This window comes from Ctenocephalides felis, unplaced genomic scaffold (assembly GCF_003426905.1).
Source record: "Ctenocephalides felis isolate EL2017-DRISC unplaced genomic scaffold, ASM342690v1 CF-g0.4_SCAFFOLD_01886, whole genome shotgun sequence".
In the NCBI taxonomy this organism is placed as follows: Eukaryota; Metazoa; Arthropoda; class Insecta; order Siphonaptera; family Pulicidae; genus Ctenocephalides; species Ctenocephalides felis.
In genome coordinates this window covers 75,442,376-75,455,545 of record NW_020538040.1, presented here as the reverse complement: position 1 = coordinate 75,455,545, position 13,170 = coordinate 75,442,376, and the positions used below count along the sequence as shown (strand labels likewise).

Below are 13,170 nucleotides of genomic sequence, written 5' to 3'. Positions count from 1 at the left end.
GTTTGCTTTTTCATAATTCATTGTATATTGTAATTTTCATTTCTTCTGCTTCTATTAAGTAGTGACACATATACTCAAGTATAATGTTCTTGTAACCGGATTTATTATTAAAAGCTGTTTTTCATTTCTTAATTTATTACATATTGAAAATCCACAGTTGGATAGGTTATCCAAAATAGGCCTAAATACATGCCGATTTTTTTTTGTCGGTATATAAACGCTAATCAATAGTTGTTTTTGCGATAGTGAATTAAGTAGTTCTTAAAAGGCAGATAAGTAATTATAATGTAAGTGAACCAATATGGCCGCTAATAACAACAATATAAGACGGACGAGTTTATTTATTTATAACTTCTTGTTTTCGCGAAAAATCCGATTTGCTAATTTTATGTTTTCTCGACGTTTCAAGTTATTCTGAATCGAATGAGACCAAGTTTGTAAAGACTATTTGTGTGTATGTGAGCCGATATTTTACCTTTCGTCGACATTTTCTCAAAAGCGTCTGGACCGATTTCAAATATTTTAACCCATTCGAGACGGTGATTTTTTTCGAACGCGGTCCCCAGGAGCAAAATTTTTTTTTGCTTATATTGTTCATTTTTAATAAAAAACATGTTAACTACGGAAATCACCCAATTCGTGAGAAATTTTGTATAAATAATATGATTGCACACCGTGTGTGCAACTCGCCCCTCATAATTTTGTTTTTGCGATTGAATACCATGTGTGCAATGTAAGGTAAAATAAAAAAGACGTAATTAAAATTGATTAACATTTATTTTAAAAATAATTAGATAATATAAAATCGTCATGTTGCTTTCAATAATGAGGAACAGAATATAATGCAAAGAAAATGTTTAAGAAATAACAAAAAGTCAAAAAAAATAGGTTGAATAATGAAGAAAATAATATAAACAAGAAATAAATTTTTAGAAAAACGTCTAAAGGGAATAAAGTAATGTAACTCAGTAATGAAAAAGAAAATACAATTTGTAAATATATTTTTAGGAAATAGCACACTGATCTTAAAATAATTATTAGTAGATTTCGAAATTCCAAACAAAATCACCTAACGAACGAATATGAACAAGCAAGAATGTGCGTACCAGAACGAGCGGCAACGAGCATAGTGTGGCGCCACAACGAACATAAACGAACTTAGCGAATAGCGAGCAATTCCTCAACTTGTCGGTACATCAAAGAAAATTGTTCGTTCATGTTTGAACTTGTATGTGCAGTGTGGACGCTGCCAAGAATGTAGACAAACATTTTTATTTTTTGATGTTAATATGAGCAGTCATGCATCAGTTTATGTTGTGACAATTATGTGATATTTCTATTATTGATAAATTTTGTAAATTTGATCACTTTCAATAAATTTTCCCTTTCCCTCCACTTTAAATAATAAAACTGACGTTTCACGGGACATTCTCGAACAAAGATTCAAGCCCTCATTGCTTCAAGTTCATTTGGAATGACGTCTTCTTTGTATTTTCTTGTTCGTCCTGTTCGTTCGTTAAGGTGCGTCCACACCTAACGAACAAACACGAACGAACATGTCGAACAAGAAAATACAAAGAAGAATGAACAGGAACACGAACGAACGCGAAAAATTCCAAACAAACGCCTCAAAGCAGTGAGGGCTTGAATCTTTTTGTTCGAGGATGTACCGTGAAACGTCAGATTTATTATTTAAAGTGGCGGGAGAGAACAAAATTATTTAAAGTCATCAAATTTACAAAATTTGTCAATAACAGCAGTATCTTATAATAAACACAACATAAACTAATGCAGGACTGCACATTTTAATATCAAAAAAGAAAAATGTTTGTCTACATTCGTGGTAGCGTCCACACTGCACATACGAGTTCAAACATGAACGAACAATTCCCTTTAGGTGCGTCCACACCTAACGAATGAACACGAACGAACATGTCGAACAAGAAAATACAAAGAAGAACGAACAGAAACACGAACGAACGCGAAAAATTCCAAACGAACTTGAACAAGCGCTTAAAAGCAGTGAGCGCTTGAATTTTCGTTGTTCGTAGATGTTCCGTGAAACGCCAGTTTTATTATTGATATGGATGTAAGCTTTAATCATACGTCATTTTCACTGGTTTTTGTGTGATTTTTGTTCGTGTATATTTTGTAAATATACTGTAAATAAATTATTCAATTAATTTCACTCAGTTTTTGTATTTAATATTTATATTTTGAGTCGTTTTCTTTCCTCAGCATTCATATTCGGAGCAAGCTGAACATTCCAGGCTTGAGCTAACTATACTCAATTTTCAAACTCTCATCCTCAACATATATGTTGAATGTCTATGTATGATAACAAGTTTAATATTTAATTGTAAAGACTGCAATTTCTTCTTTACTGCAGCTTCTGACATCCCAAACGTTTTGCCTACACTGTCCCAAGCATCGTTTTTTTTCTAATAATTTTATAAAAAGGGTCTTTAGTCTCCCATATTCTAGGAAACTTATCTATTTCATTTATGAATGATAAAATTACGTCATTTGGCCATTCCATAATTTATTCAAAATTTTCAACCAATACAATAATTAAAAGTAAATATTATTAAAATTTTCAAACTGTACACAATAATTAAAAGTAAATATTATTAAATTATTAAAATTATTATTAAATTATTAAAAAAATATTATTAAATTATTAAAATTATTAAAACAAAAATGTTCGTTTGCGTTCGTTGTGACGTCCACACTGCACATACGAGTTCAAACATGAACGAACAATTCCCTTTGATGCACCGACAAGTTGCGGAACATTGCTCGCCATGTTTGTTTATGTTCGTTTGTGATCGTTGTGGCGACCACACTATGCTGTTGCTGTTCGTTCTGGTACGTTCTTTTATGTTCGTTCGTTTTCGTTCGTTAGGTGTGGACGCACCTTTAGTGTGACGCACCTTTATGGGCTCGGAAAGCAATTGCACACAAGGCGTGCAATCCGCCTCGAATGAGCTGAAGCCATTTGATTTATCTCGACAAGGACCATCGGTGGTCAGTTTTGCACGACGTTTTTTGTATTTTTTTAAATTTTAATTACAATCTGTCACACTTAGGACATTCAGTAATTGATTTTTGTAATTAATTAGAAAAGTGTGTAAAATTTTCTGGACACGATCTTGAATCGATTTTTAAAATTCAAAAACTTTTTGAAAAATATTGCTTGCGTTAATTAGTTTCTGGTAAAGACTAGCCGGTTTGTCCTTTGTAATTTGATCTAGAAATGTTTTTATTTCCGATTTTGTTGAAATTTTGTATAACGATAGATTTCGTAGTCTGAGATGACATACTATAATATTATAGGCTTACGATAAGTCATCGAATCATAAAAATTCCTCCAACTTTAGAATTTCGCCCCGTGCTTGAGCGATTTTAATCAGAATCTATGCATTTGAACATTATGTGGTGTTTTGTTGGTAGCTGCTGATTACAGTTGACATCACACTCAAATAAAATACAGTTTCAGAACACGATGCAGATATAAATACAGATATCATAAGTATGTTTCAAGGATATGAATTGAAAATTGTGCCTAAAGAAAGCGAAACTTTTATTTTAGCTAATTCTAATTTTTGGTAATTAACCGGTTCAAAAACCGGTTCTCGTGTTTGTACCGGTTCCGTTCGGAAAGGAAAGAAACAAAAATCATTACAAAACCCATTTCTTTCAAATTTCAAAGTTTTTAAAACACTTAAACATTTTAATTAAAATTTAAATTATGGTATGGGAAGTTTGAGCAATTTGCCTCAAGACACTATGTCTTGCACCACTAGTTTTACGTGTTTTAAATTCTATATTTCGAAAAATATTAGATTTATATATAATGCTAATGTTATTTGCTATGATATAATTTATATTAATAATATTTTGAACTTATTCCCGTAGGGTAAGTTATAATAAACGCAAAAAAGTCGAAAATTAAAAATTGTATATATCCTTATGTTTCAAAACCTTCTGAACATTTTGGCATACCTTAGAAAAAATTTAAGTATGTGTGTATGTGTGTTTCTGTGTGCGCATGTGTGTGTGCAAATACAAATTTTCGTCAACGATTTCGGGAACACGGATCAACCAATTTGAATGATTTAAAAAACATTCGATCCGTATTGATAATAAGGAGATGTGCTGATTAGTTTTTGGCATAGGCTGGCCTAGCCGTTTTGAAGATACTGGGCAAAAAGAACCAAAAATGGTAATTCGTTTTTTTTTTTTATTTATTATTTAATAGACCATCAGAAGACAATGTTTCTATAAGCCTATGTGATAAATTATATTTGGCGTTTAGAGGTCTCCTCTATTGAAGAGATTCTCTGCTAGAATTATTCTATAGCTGTCTGTATATAATTTAATATTGCAGGTCCTTTGGCCATTTCTTCTTGAGTCTTCTCGTTTGAACCATTTTGTTGATGATTTGTATTTCAGCGTTCGAATGAAATTCAGTTTTTGAGAGAACTAAACGTTCGATTTGAATAATTCAAAAACTATGTTACTTATCTTGACTAAACGAAAATCATTATTTTCAGTTCTCGACAATTTTTAATTACGGTACGGGAAGTTTCAGCAATTTGCCTTAAGTAAGATGCCATGTACCACTAGTTACGTGTCAGCCTTTATCCATAATATAATAATAAATTCAGTCAGTTGAATTTCGGCAGCCGAGCGAACAACAGTAGTTGCATAACTTGTTTACATTTGGGTCCGTCGCGTGTCTAGTATGTACTGATTTACTCATTCCTATTAATTTCTAAATGTGAATCTATTGTGATTTTTTGCTAAATTTTCGCCCTTTTGTGGTTAAATATGTCGAACTAGATTATTTTGTTACGTTACGGCTGTTAACCGAACCGGTTATGGATCACGTAAGTAATGAAGTAGGTAATGAACAATTATTATGTTATGCGAAGTTAATTCAAACTTAATGGTACTATTAAATAATAAGTATTAAAATTGATCAGATTTTACAATTTTACTTAATCAATTTTGAATGGCATTAGCCCTTTGAGGAGGGGACGATTCCAAATAAACCGTACCGTGGTGTGGAGCACCTGCGGCCACAGTCATTTAAATTTGCCAAACGCAAATATTTTTGGCACTCCAACTCAAATTCTGGACATATATATTTATATATATATATATATATATATATGTATAGATTTTCTACAGGATAAATAAAATGTTGATTTGTTTATAAACTATTAAGTTTAGTGTATTAACATTAAGTTCCTCGGCCATCGACATGTATTTAAGTGGGACACATATATGCGTTTCACGGATTTAGTAACTGCATCAAACGCATAGATGAGTTCTTTGGCCAGTTTGATGATTTGCTTAAAATGCATATATGCGGCGCCCGTCCTCAAAGGGTTATAATATTTTTACCAAATGTTGGAGACACTTACAACTTCTTGTAAGTTGTATTCTCGACTGTTAAAGACGTGTATATGGTGATAATATGTACTATAAATGTGAGCATATATAAATACATTTAAAACATACAGTTATGGGGCAATTCTATTGTAACAGAGCTCATAAAATAGCGTTGTCACGGTAACGCTCTCTTATGCTTGTTCCCAGTATTAAAAATTATGAAAATGCCTTTCTATTTGCCGTGCGATCAGGCTTATTTCACATATAAACAAGCAAGTTCAGTGGCAACATAACAACACAAGTAAATATGCATTAACCTAAACGAAAACGTTACATATTGCTACTTGGAGATATGTTAAAATAATTTAACTAAATATGAAATGTATTTATAAAATTATTTAATACGAAAAATAATAACCTGACATCTCAAAGGACAAACCATAACTTTGTTATGAAGAGTTAGTCTTGTATATTGACACCCTAAAGTTGTCTCAAAACCTACATATTTATAGAATACATATAGAATTTAAACAAATCCTTATGACCTATTTTAAGCGTGTCAATAGGTGAAAAGAATCCATTCTATCATTTTTTTGTTGTATGATCACTGTGAAGATCTGCATCATTAGATGCAGGTCTTGGATTTATTTTTTTCTACTTCATGAACAATCGTCAAAACATGACACAACTTGTCAAAATTGAATTTGTATTACGCAATCATTAAATTATGATGGTGAAACAGGAAAAAACTTACCGACTCCTCTATTACTGGTATGGCAATTTCATTCCATGAACGACCATTTTCGCCTCTAACTAATGTGCATGGTATTCCTAATTTGTCGCTAAGAACCTAGATAAAATAAAAATTGAATTATAACTTAGTATAAAAAGTAAATTTAAAAGAAAAAGGAAAAGTATATTTTACGGTATTGACTATAAGTATAATTAAAATTCGGACTAGTACCTACCTTAAATAATAAGGAACGTTCCAGCATCGCTCCCAAGCGTAAGTAACCCAACGGTATTATAGAAGTTTGCAATTCGTGCTGCGAAATAAATTTATTTGAAACATTTTTAAATAATTAATATTGGCATTAAATATTAATATTAAAAGTGACTACGTAATCATATTCTATAATACAAACTATTAATAATTATACATAATTGGAGCTATTTATGCGTTATTAAAATATATATTTTCTCAACTGTCTGCGCATTTTATATGGTCTAATTTGTGAACTCATCAAATAAGTTCTGTTTTGTTGAAGCAAAGTGATAGTATGGAAGTTCATAATATACCTTTTGTGTGCCTACACCTTACATATGCAATATAATGAATGCTTTCGCAATTATATTTGTTTTTAACTTTCCGTAGGGTAAGTTATTATAATCGTCCAAAAATCACAATTGAAATTTTTTGCATTTCTTCACGTTTTGAAGGTTTCTGAACATTTTGGCATAACTTAGAAAAAATGGATGTGTGTGTGTATGTATGTATGTATGTATGTATGTATGTATGTATGTGATAATAATAATAATGGATAGTACTGCCCTGTGGCAGATCTGTGAGCTGTGTTAAACTCGAACTCGAATCAGGGAAGAAGTAGTGTGAGAGTTTTTCCATTTCCATGTATGTATGTATGGATACAATTTTTCGTTCATGTTTTCAGGCGCACGGATCAACTGATTTGAATGGTTTAAAAAACATTCGATTTCTATTGATAGGGAGTTGTGCTGCATAGTTTTTGGCAGAAATAGGTTCGGCCATTTTGGAGATACGGAGCAAAGAGTACAGAAGATAGTAATTAAGTTTTTGAGAGAACGGAGCATCCGATTTGAATGATCCAAAAAAACATTCAATTTGTAATGACGGGGAGAAGTGGTGATTGATTTTTGGCAAAGGCAGGCCGTTTCGGAGATACCGAGCTAAATGTGCTAAGAATGGTAGTTCTTGAAAGAACTAAGCATCCGATTTGAATGATTCAAAAAACTTCCTGCTTGTGTTGACCAAGCGATTGATTTTGTTTTTTTTTTAATCTCAAAAAAAATTTCAATATTGTAAATAATTCGATTTTTAGTTTTAATTCTAGCTAAAGTTCTACAGCTCACTTATATACTTCAAATAATTGATTTTAACTTTCCTATTCAGTTTATATAATTCTTATAGATATTAGACTATGTCCTTAATTTTAATTTCAATGGATTAAATTTTGTTTATTTACTTTTCTGTAAAGATATATAAGTTATAGTATTTATAATATTCATTTGAAAACATTTATTATTCCTCGAATATTTCATTACGGTACGGGTAAGTTCCAGCTATTTGCCTTAAGGCACGATGCCATACACCACTAGTTAATCATGCATTCGTGCATGAACTTGAAACTTCAGTTATTCGGTGAGTTACAATACAAGCGATTAGTTGTTTCTAAATATTAGGTTGTCAAATATATATTTGACAACCTATTATATATACATACTCGAAGTTAGTGCTAAATAACTCTAAAATTAAATTTTGTACCTTTAGATTGGTCAGGTGCATTTCCAGCAATGGGCTACTGCATGCCCCTTTGGGAGTTGGTCCACTCAGCCGTGCGTGGACAAAATGAGCTACTATCTAAAAATAATAATTAATTGAAAAATATGTTGTTGGCGGCAATTTGTAATTTTTTTCTTTTATTAAAATTAAACCTATAATTTTTTCGTGTCTTGAAATACATAGAATTCAATGTTAGGTTAGTAATTCAATAATTATGTTATATCTTGTAAATAATAACACTATATCAATTATAATTGTAATTGAATTTTACCATTTCTTTTGCATTTCGCATTTTATAAGATTAGTACCTTTGCACGTATTGGTATTGTAGAAGCGAAGATCATTCCGTTTTTGAATGACGAAGATGATCTACAAATAAAACAATTTATATGATTATATGCATAAATGATAATATATGCGTTAAGCGGGGCATTACTATATATATATGCGTGTGTGTGTGATATGAATATATATATACATACATAATCATATATATGAATGGAACCCCCTTACCCGTTCGTAATATTCCATTGCATGAATTTTCTTCTGATCTTGTTCAAATACATCTGAATATGTGGATCAGATGGTTGTTTCCATTCGATAATAGAAGGTGGTGCCATTTTCACCAATGAAGTAGATGCGACATCATCTGCCGATGCATTTTCGCCTTGTAATGTACTTGCCTGTACGTTTTTCTCTAACGTTGGTCGTTTTGCTGCCCTAGCACCATCGGCTGACGCTACCAAATTTTTATGAAATTAGATTGACAATGTTTATAAATTAATGGTTTTTAGAAAAATATTGTTTAGTTTAAATCGATTAAAGCTAGGGGTGTTTTATCAGAAATGACAGGTTTCATGCCCGTCTCGAATAGCTTAATGTCAAGCTGTGTAACATCAATTTTCACATGCAAATATAGAAGCAGTATGTTTCCAAGTGAAAATAGTTCTCGCCGGCATTTCTGCATCCCACAAAAATTGATCAATATTAGAATTATTATATTTGTTTAATTTTGATACCTTTAGAGCCATTACTTCTTTTGCGAGAGGGTCTAGATATTTTTAAAGCTTCTTGAAATTCCGCCATCAGTATATCTGGCAATGTAATTTCTTCAACTAGGTAAATTATTTGCTTAGGACAGGCGTTTTCTATGCTTAGTATTTCTTCTAGAAGCGGAAACGATATCCAGGGTTTTCTCATTAGATAAAATTTACCTCTGAAAGATGAACCATTAGTTTTAGATTTCTTAGTTGTAGTACCTATAGTAATAGTAGTAATTGTAGTACGCAAACATTTACAAGATTATAACAGATGGTTTTTAACTTAACGCCCCACTAGTTTATTTATTAAAAATTAACTAAATTTAACGACAGATTGAACAACTTCATTCTGGCTTGCAGGCGAACAACTTTATTCTGTACATCTAAAGTTGAATATATTTATTCTTGCATTAGTAATTTTTATTTTATATTTATTCTAAATTTAAATGATACCGACCTGATGACGTCTGATATTTCTAGTTTTCCTGTATACGCAAACTTAGCAGGAAGATGGTTGTTAAGAATCACTTCAATCGCTGATTCCCAAATTGGGCATGCTTTACGCATTGCTGCATCATCTAAGAGGCTGCGTTAAATATTTTTTATTAAGTTATTGTTAAGTAATCAAATTATAACAAATAAATACATAAATATTTTATTTCAGAACCCATTGCTTAATTTTGATAATTTCAAATCATAATGTAATGATAAATTATAATAAAGTTTAATAAATAACTTAAAATGAATTTTACAAGTCAAGGAGCTAAATATATTGTTCTTATTGCTCTGCAACAATATAAGCTTAGAAAAGATCTCTAAATCTAACTTAACTAAGACAAAATACGAAAAAGCAAGGAAAAGGAAAATTCAATACGAGAACAAAATAATTCTTGTTAACTTTGTATAAGAAATTAGGTTTTGTTATATATTGTTATATTTATAAACTTTGTTTAAATGATTATGTTGATTTTTGTCAAATATCTCTGACAATAAAAGTCGTTATAAACTATTTTTGTGTTTATAGCTATTGTTTTTTAACCTATTTTTGTCTGTCACAACCGTCCTTGGGGTGTGGTCAGTCGTGACACTCGCCCTTTTCTTGTATGATTTGATTCTATGACTCCATCGTATTTAAGAATGAATTATCTTATGAATCCATCGAATTTAAGGACAGCATTTCAGTATTTTCATGTTGACAAGTGTTCAAATTGAAATAAAATGATTTGATCGCGACATATGTTAATAAACTAAATGAGCCGCTCAGTGCACATATGGACTAACTCCACTTTTTGGAAAAACTGAGATATTTGTGCGAAAGTATTTGGTACAGTCATAACTTTTTGTGATTATAATAACTTTCCGGAATAATAAAAATTAGCACTGTAAAGCAGAATTTTTTTTGACCACTGAATAATGTCATTTATTTCAGAATACATTTTGAACACCGTTCTGTAGTGTGCATATGTTCCGGCTGGGAAGGATTTCGAACTTATGAATTACAGATAAGAATTTAATAAGACTATAAACCATATAATTATTTGCAAAGAACTGTAGAGTCTCGTGGATCTCAATAAATTTCATCTTGTTTTATAAAGGACATCAAGGATGTTAAAAACTTTGAAAAAATAACATACTAAAATTCGTGTGCCCGGCTAAACAGGGATATTAAAACTTTCTTAAGTTTATTGAAACTTGAAAATAAAATTTCTGGTCAGTGATAAAAAGCTATTTACCTATTAACTCAAGATTTTGTCATTATTGAGTCACGTGCGAAAAAAAATCGAGATTTTTTTCACTAGATGCAATAGTGCAATATAATAAGTAGAAAGAAAGCGTTATTTTAGCTAATCCAAATGTTCCACCAAGATTTTTTTTATCAACAAAGCCATTGAACAATCACTAAAAGAAAAGTAGTCATCACAGTGTGCCCAGTAAAATGGTTTAAAATGCGATGGATAAATTTAGAAAGTCCATACCCAATCTCATACAATTTAAATGTGACTATAATAAAGATACGGATTTTAAAGTTATTAATATAATAAAGTCGGTGATAGGTACACCGAAATGTTTAAATAATATATATTAGTCATTATTATATTCAAAAGTTAGAACTTTGACAAAGGTAAATTGAGAGACATGAAGGACTTGCTAAAATTCATTCCCCCCGTTAATCATGAATCCTACAAATCGTAGAAAAACTTGACAGATGAGTCTAACCATCACAGAATACATCTGATGAATAAAATATTATTTTTAATATTACTGATTAATCACAGATAATATATTATGGCAGTTAACATTTATTTTTATGAAAAAGCTTTACCACAAATATATAAGAATCAGGTTTATTACTTTTTTCAGTTGAGAACTTGAACTCCACAAGTCAATTGAAAATTTTGACTTTAATGATAATTATTTACTCACTATTAATAGTTTTAAACCTTATATACCGTTAATTGTAAGCTATATATTTATACGTTCTACATTATATTTTTCAATTTATATTATAACAGGAATTTTTAAAAGCAATATACATTACTTCATCGCTTTTCTCCACTTTCTGATTTTTGGAGTTAGTCACTGTGTGCACTGAACGGCTTAAATATATGTTAGTGTAAATATTAATAACTTGTTAATTTTAAATTTTTTACCATTGCAGAACGGAACTGCTTATAAATCGTTGTGCCACTTGCGGATCTTCAGCTGCTTGGCGAACAACGGCAGCTGCAGATACTTTCAACCGACTGCTATCATCTCGTAGACAATCACTCGCTATCGACAACGACTGGGCGGTATCAGGAAGCCACCTCCGCATGTTTTCCTCGCAAAGGTACATTGTTAAACATTCGCATGATTTCACTCTTAAATCCGTTCTTCTGGCTGGTCCACGCTGTTCGTATTATTTGATTTTTTATTTGAACTATTTTATGTTTTTATAAATTGCTTAAAGATAGAGGGCGCTAATATATAAAATATATTAGTCTGTCATCAGGGGATATAAGATAGCGGGATTTATGTATTTTGGCGCCTTTATTGTAAAACTTGATTTTTCTTTCAAAATTCACATTCGTTTAACCCTCCGTCGGGCGCAGTCGAAATATGTACAGAATCGGGCGCAGTGTATCTGACAGATACAGATTATAAGTATATTGGCAGGAAGCTTATAGTTTTATATATTTTTATTTAATTTGCGATTTTACAATGCTGAATATTTATATTATGTGTAAACAAAAACAAAATATATATTAGATCAATATTAATTTTATAATATAGCAAAATATAAAAATCCGTACGTGCGCTCAAAATGCTAGACACACAAAACCTTACTTTTTCTGAAATGAATAATTTAATTAATTATATAAAAACAATTGTCAGATTCTATTGGAATGTTTATACAAAGACTATATAAACAATTAGGACAGTAAAAACTTAGCGTTTTTTGTTATTTTGTACGACAAATAGAATTTGGCTTAGTGCGTTTTTTTTTAACAAAATTGCTACTAGCAAAATATGCGAAGTTCAAAGACAATCTAATATGGACGAATAAATAGTAGACATAAAATAACGAGGCTACTGAGATATGAAGATTTCGATGACATAAAATTATGGAGAAACATGCTAAAATGTTGGCCCTGTATCTGTCAGATCAGCTGCGCCCGACGGAGGGTTAATTCAAACATTAGTTGCAGATGTCGTTATTTCAAACTGAACGGTTTATAACGTACTTATAATATAGATATGTCATATTGGTAAATATAAATTTACTAATGGTTTATTTAGTCGAAAAGCCATCAATTTTGGCCGAGAAGTTCATGAATAAATCACATTTTTTTAAAGTGAAATACTATTGTCGCATGAAATTATGGTATTGAAAACTATATACTATTTTCTTCCCGACAAACTTCAACGAAAAGTTTAATAGTTTATCAGTAATAATAAATCATTGTGATGTATAATTAATTGGCGTATCTTTCTTAAGAAGTTCTATGTAAAAGATTAATAACATGAGTAAAAATATTCATTTGCGATTCAATTTTTATCTAACGGAATAGGTCTGCAACTTGATTATGGTCAAAATGCCATTTTAGGGCTCTTATTATTATTATTATTATTATTTTGAAAAGCACTTTAAGCAATAGTTACTTTCTTTAAAAAAATAAATTACCAAAAATTATTGATCAAGGTTTGGTA

The 13,170-nt window shown here is 30.8% G+C and overlaps 2 protein-coding genes across 7 annotated transcripts in view; one reads left to right on the top strand and one right to left on the bottom strand.

The window, feature by feature from the left end:
- The window catches only part of LOC113374566, a 220,891-nt gene that overhangs the window by 5,185 nt on the left and 202,536 nt on the right, over nt 1-13,170 (top strand). For 3 of the 6 annotated variants that reach the window (XM_026614544.1, XM_026614539.1, XM_026614543.1), the window contains exon 2: nt 11,639-11,809. The gene's annotated coding sequence lies outside the window, so the exon portion shown is untranslated. Of the gene's footprint in view, nt 1-4,741; nt 4,909-11,638; nt 11,810-13,170 lie in introns of those variants that run through there. The other 3 variants (XM_026614540.1, XM_026614542.1, XM_026614541.1) reach the window with 3 other exon arrangements.
- LOC113375349 (armadillo repeat-containing protein 3) overlaps nt 1-13,170 on the bottom strand; it is a 29,324-nt gene that overhangs the window by 6,186 nt on the left and 9,968 nt on the right. The window contains exons 7-14 of the mRNA XM_026615285.1: nt 11,631-11,869; nt 9,437-9,565; nt 8,959-9,155; nt 8,453-8,678; nt 8,248-8,308; nt 7,922-8,017; nt 6,369-6,446; nt 6,155-6,250 (exon numbers count right to left, since the gene is read on the bottom strand). Coding sequence (XP_026471070.1) covers nt 6,155-6,250; nt 6,369-6,446; nt 7,922-8,017; nt 8,248-8,308; nt 8,453-8,678; nt 8,959-9,155; nt 9,437-9,565; nt 11,631-11,869 — 1,122 coding nt within the window. The remainder of the gene's footprint in view (nt 1-6,154; nt 6,251-6,368; nt 6,447-7,921; nt 8,018-8,247; nt 8,309-8,452; nt 8,679-8,958; nt 9,156-9,436; nt 9,566-11,630; nt 11,870-13,170) is intronic.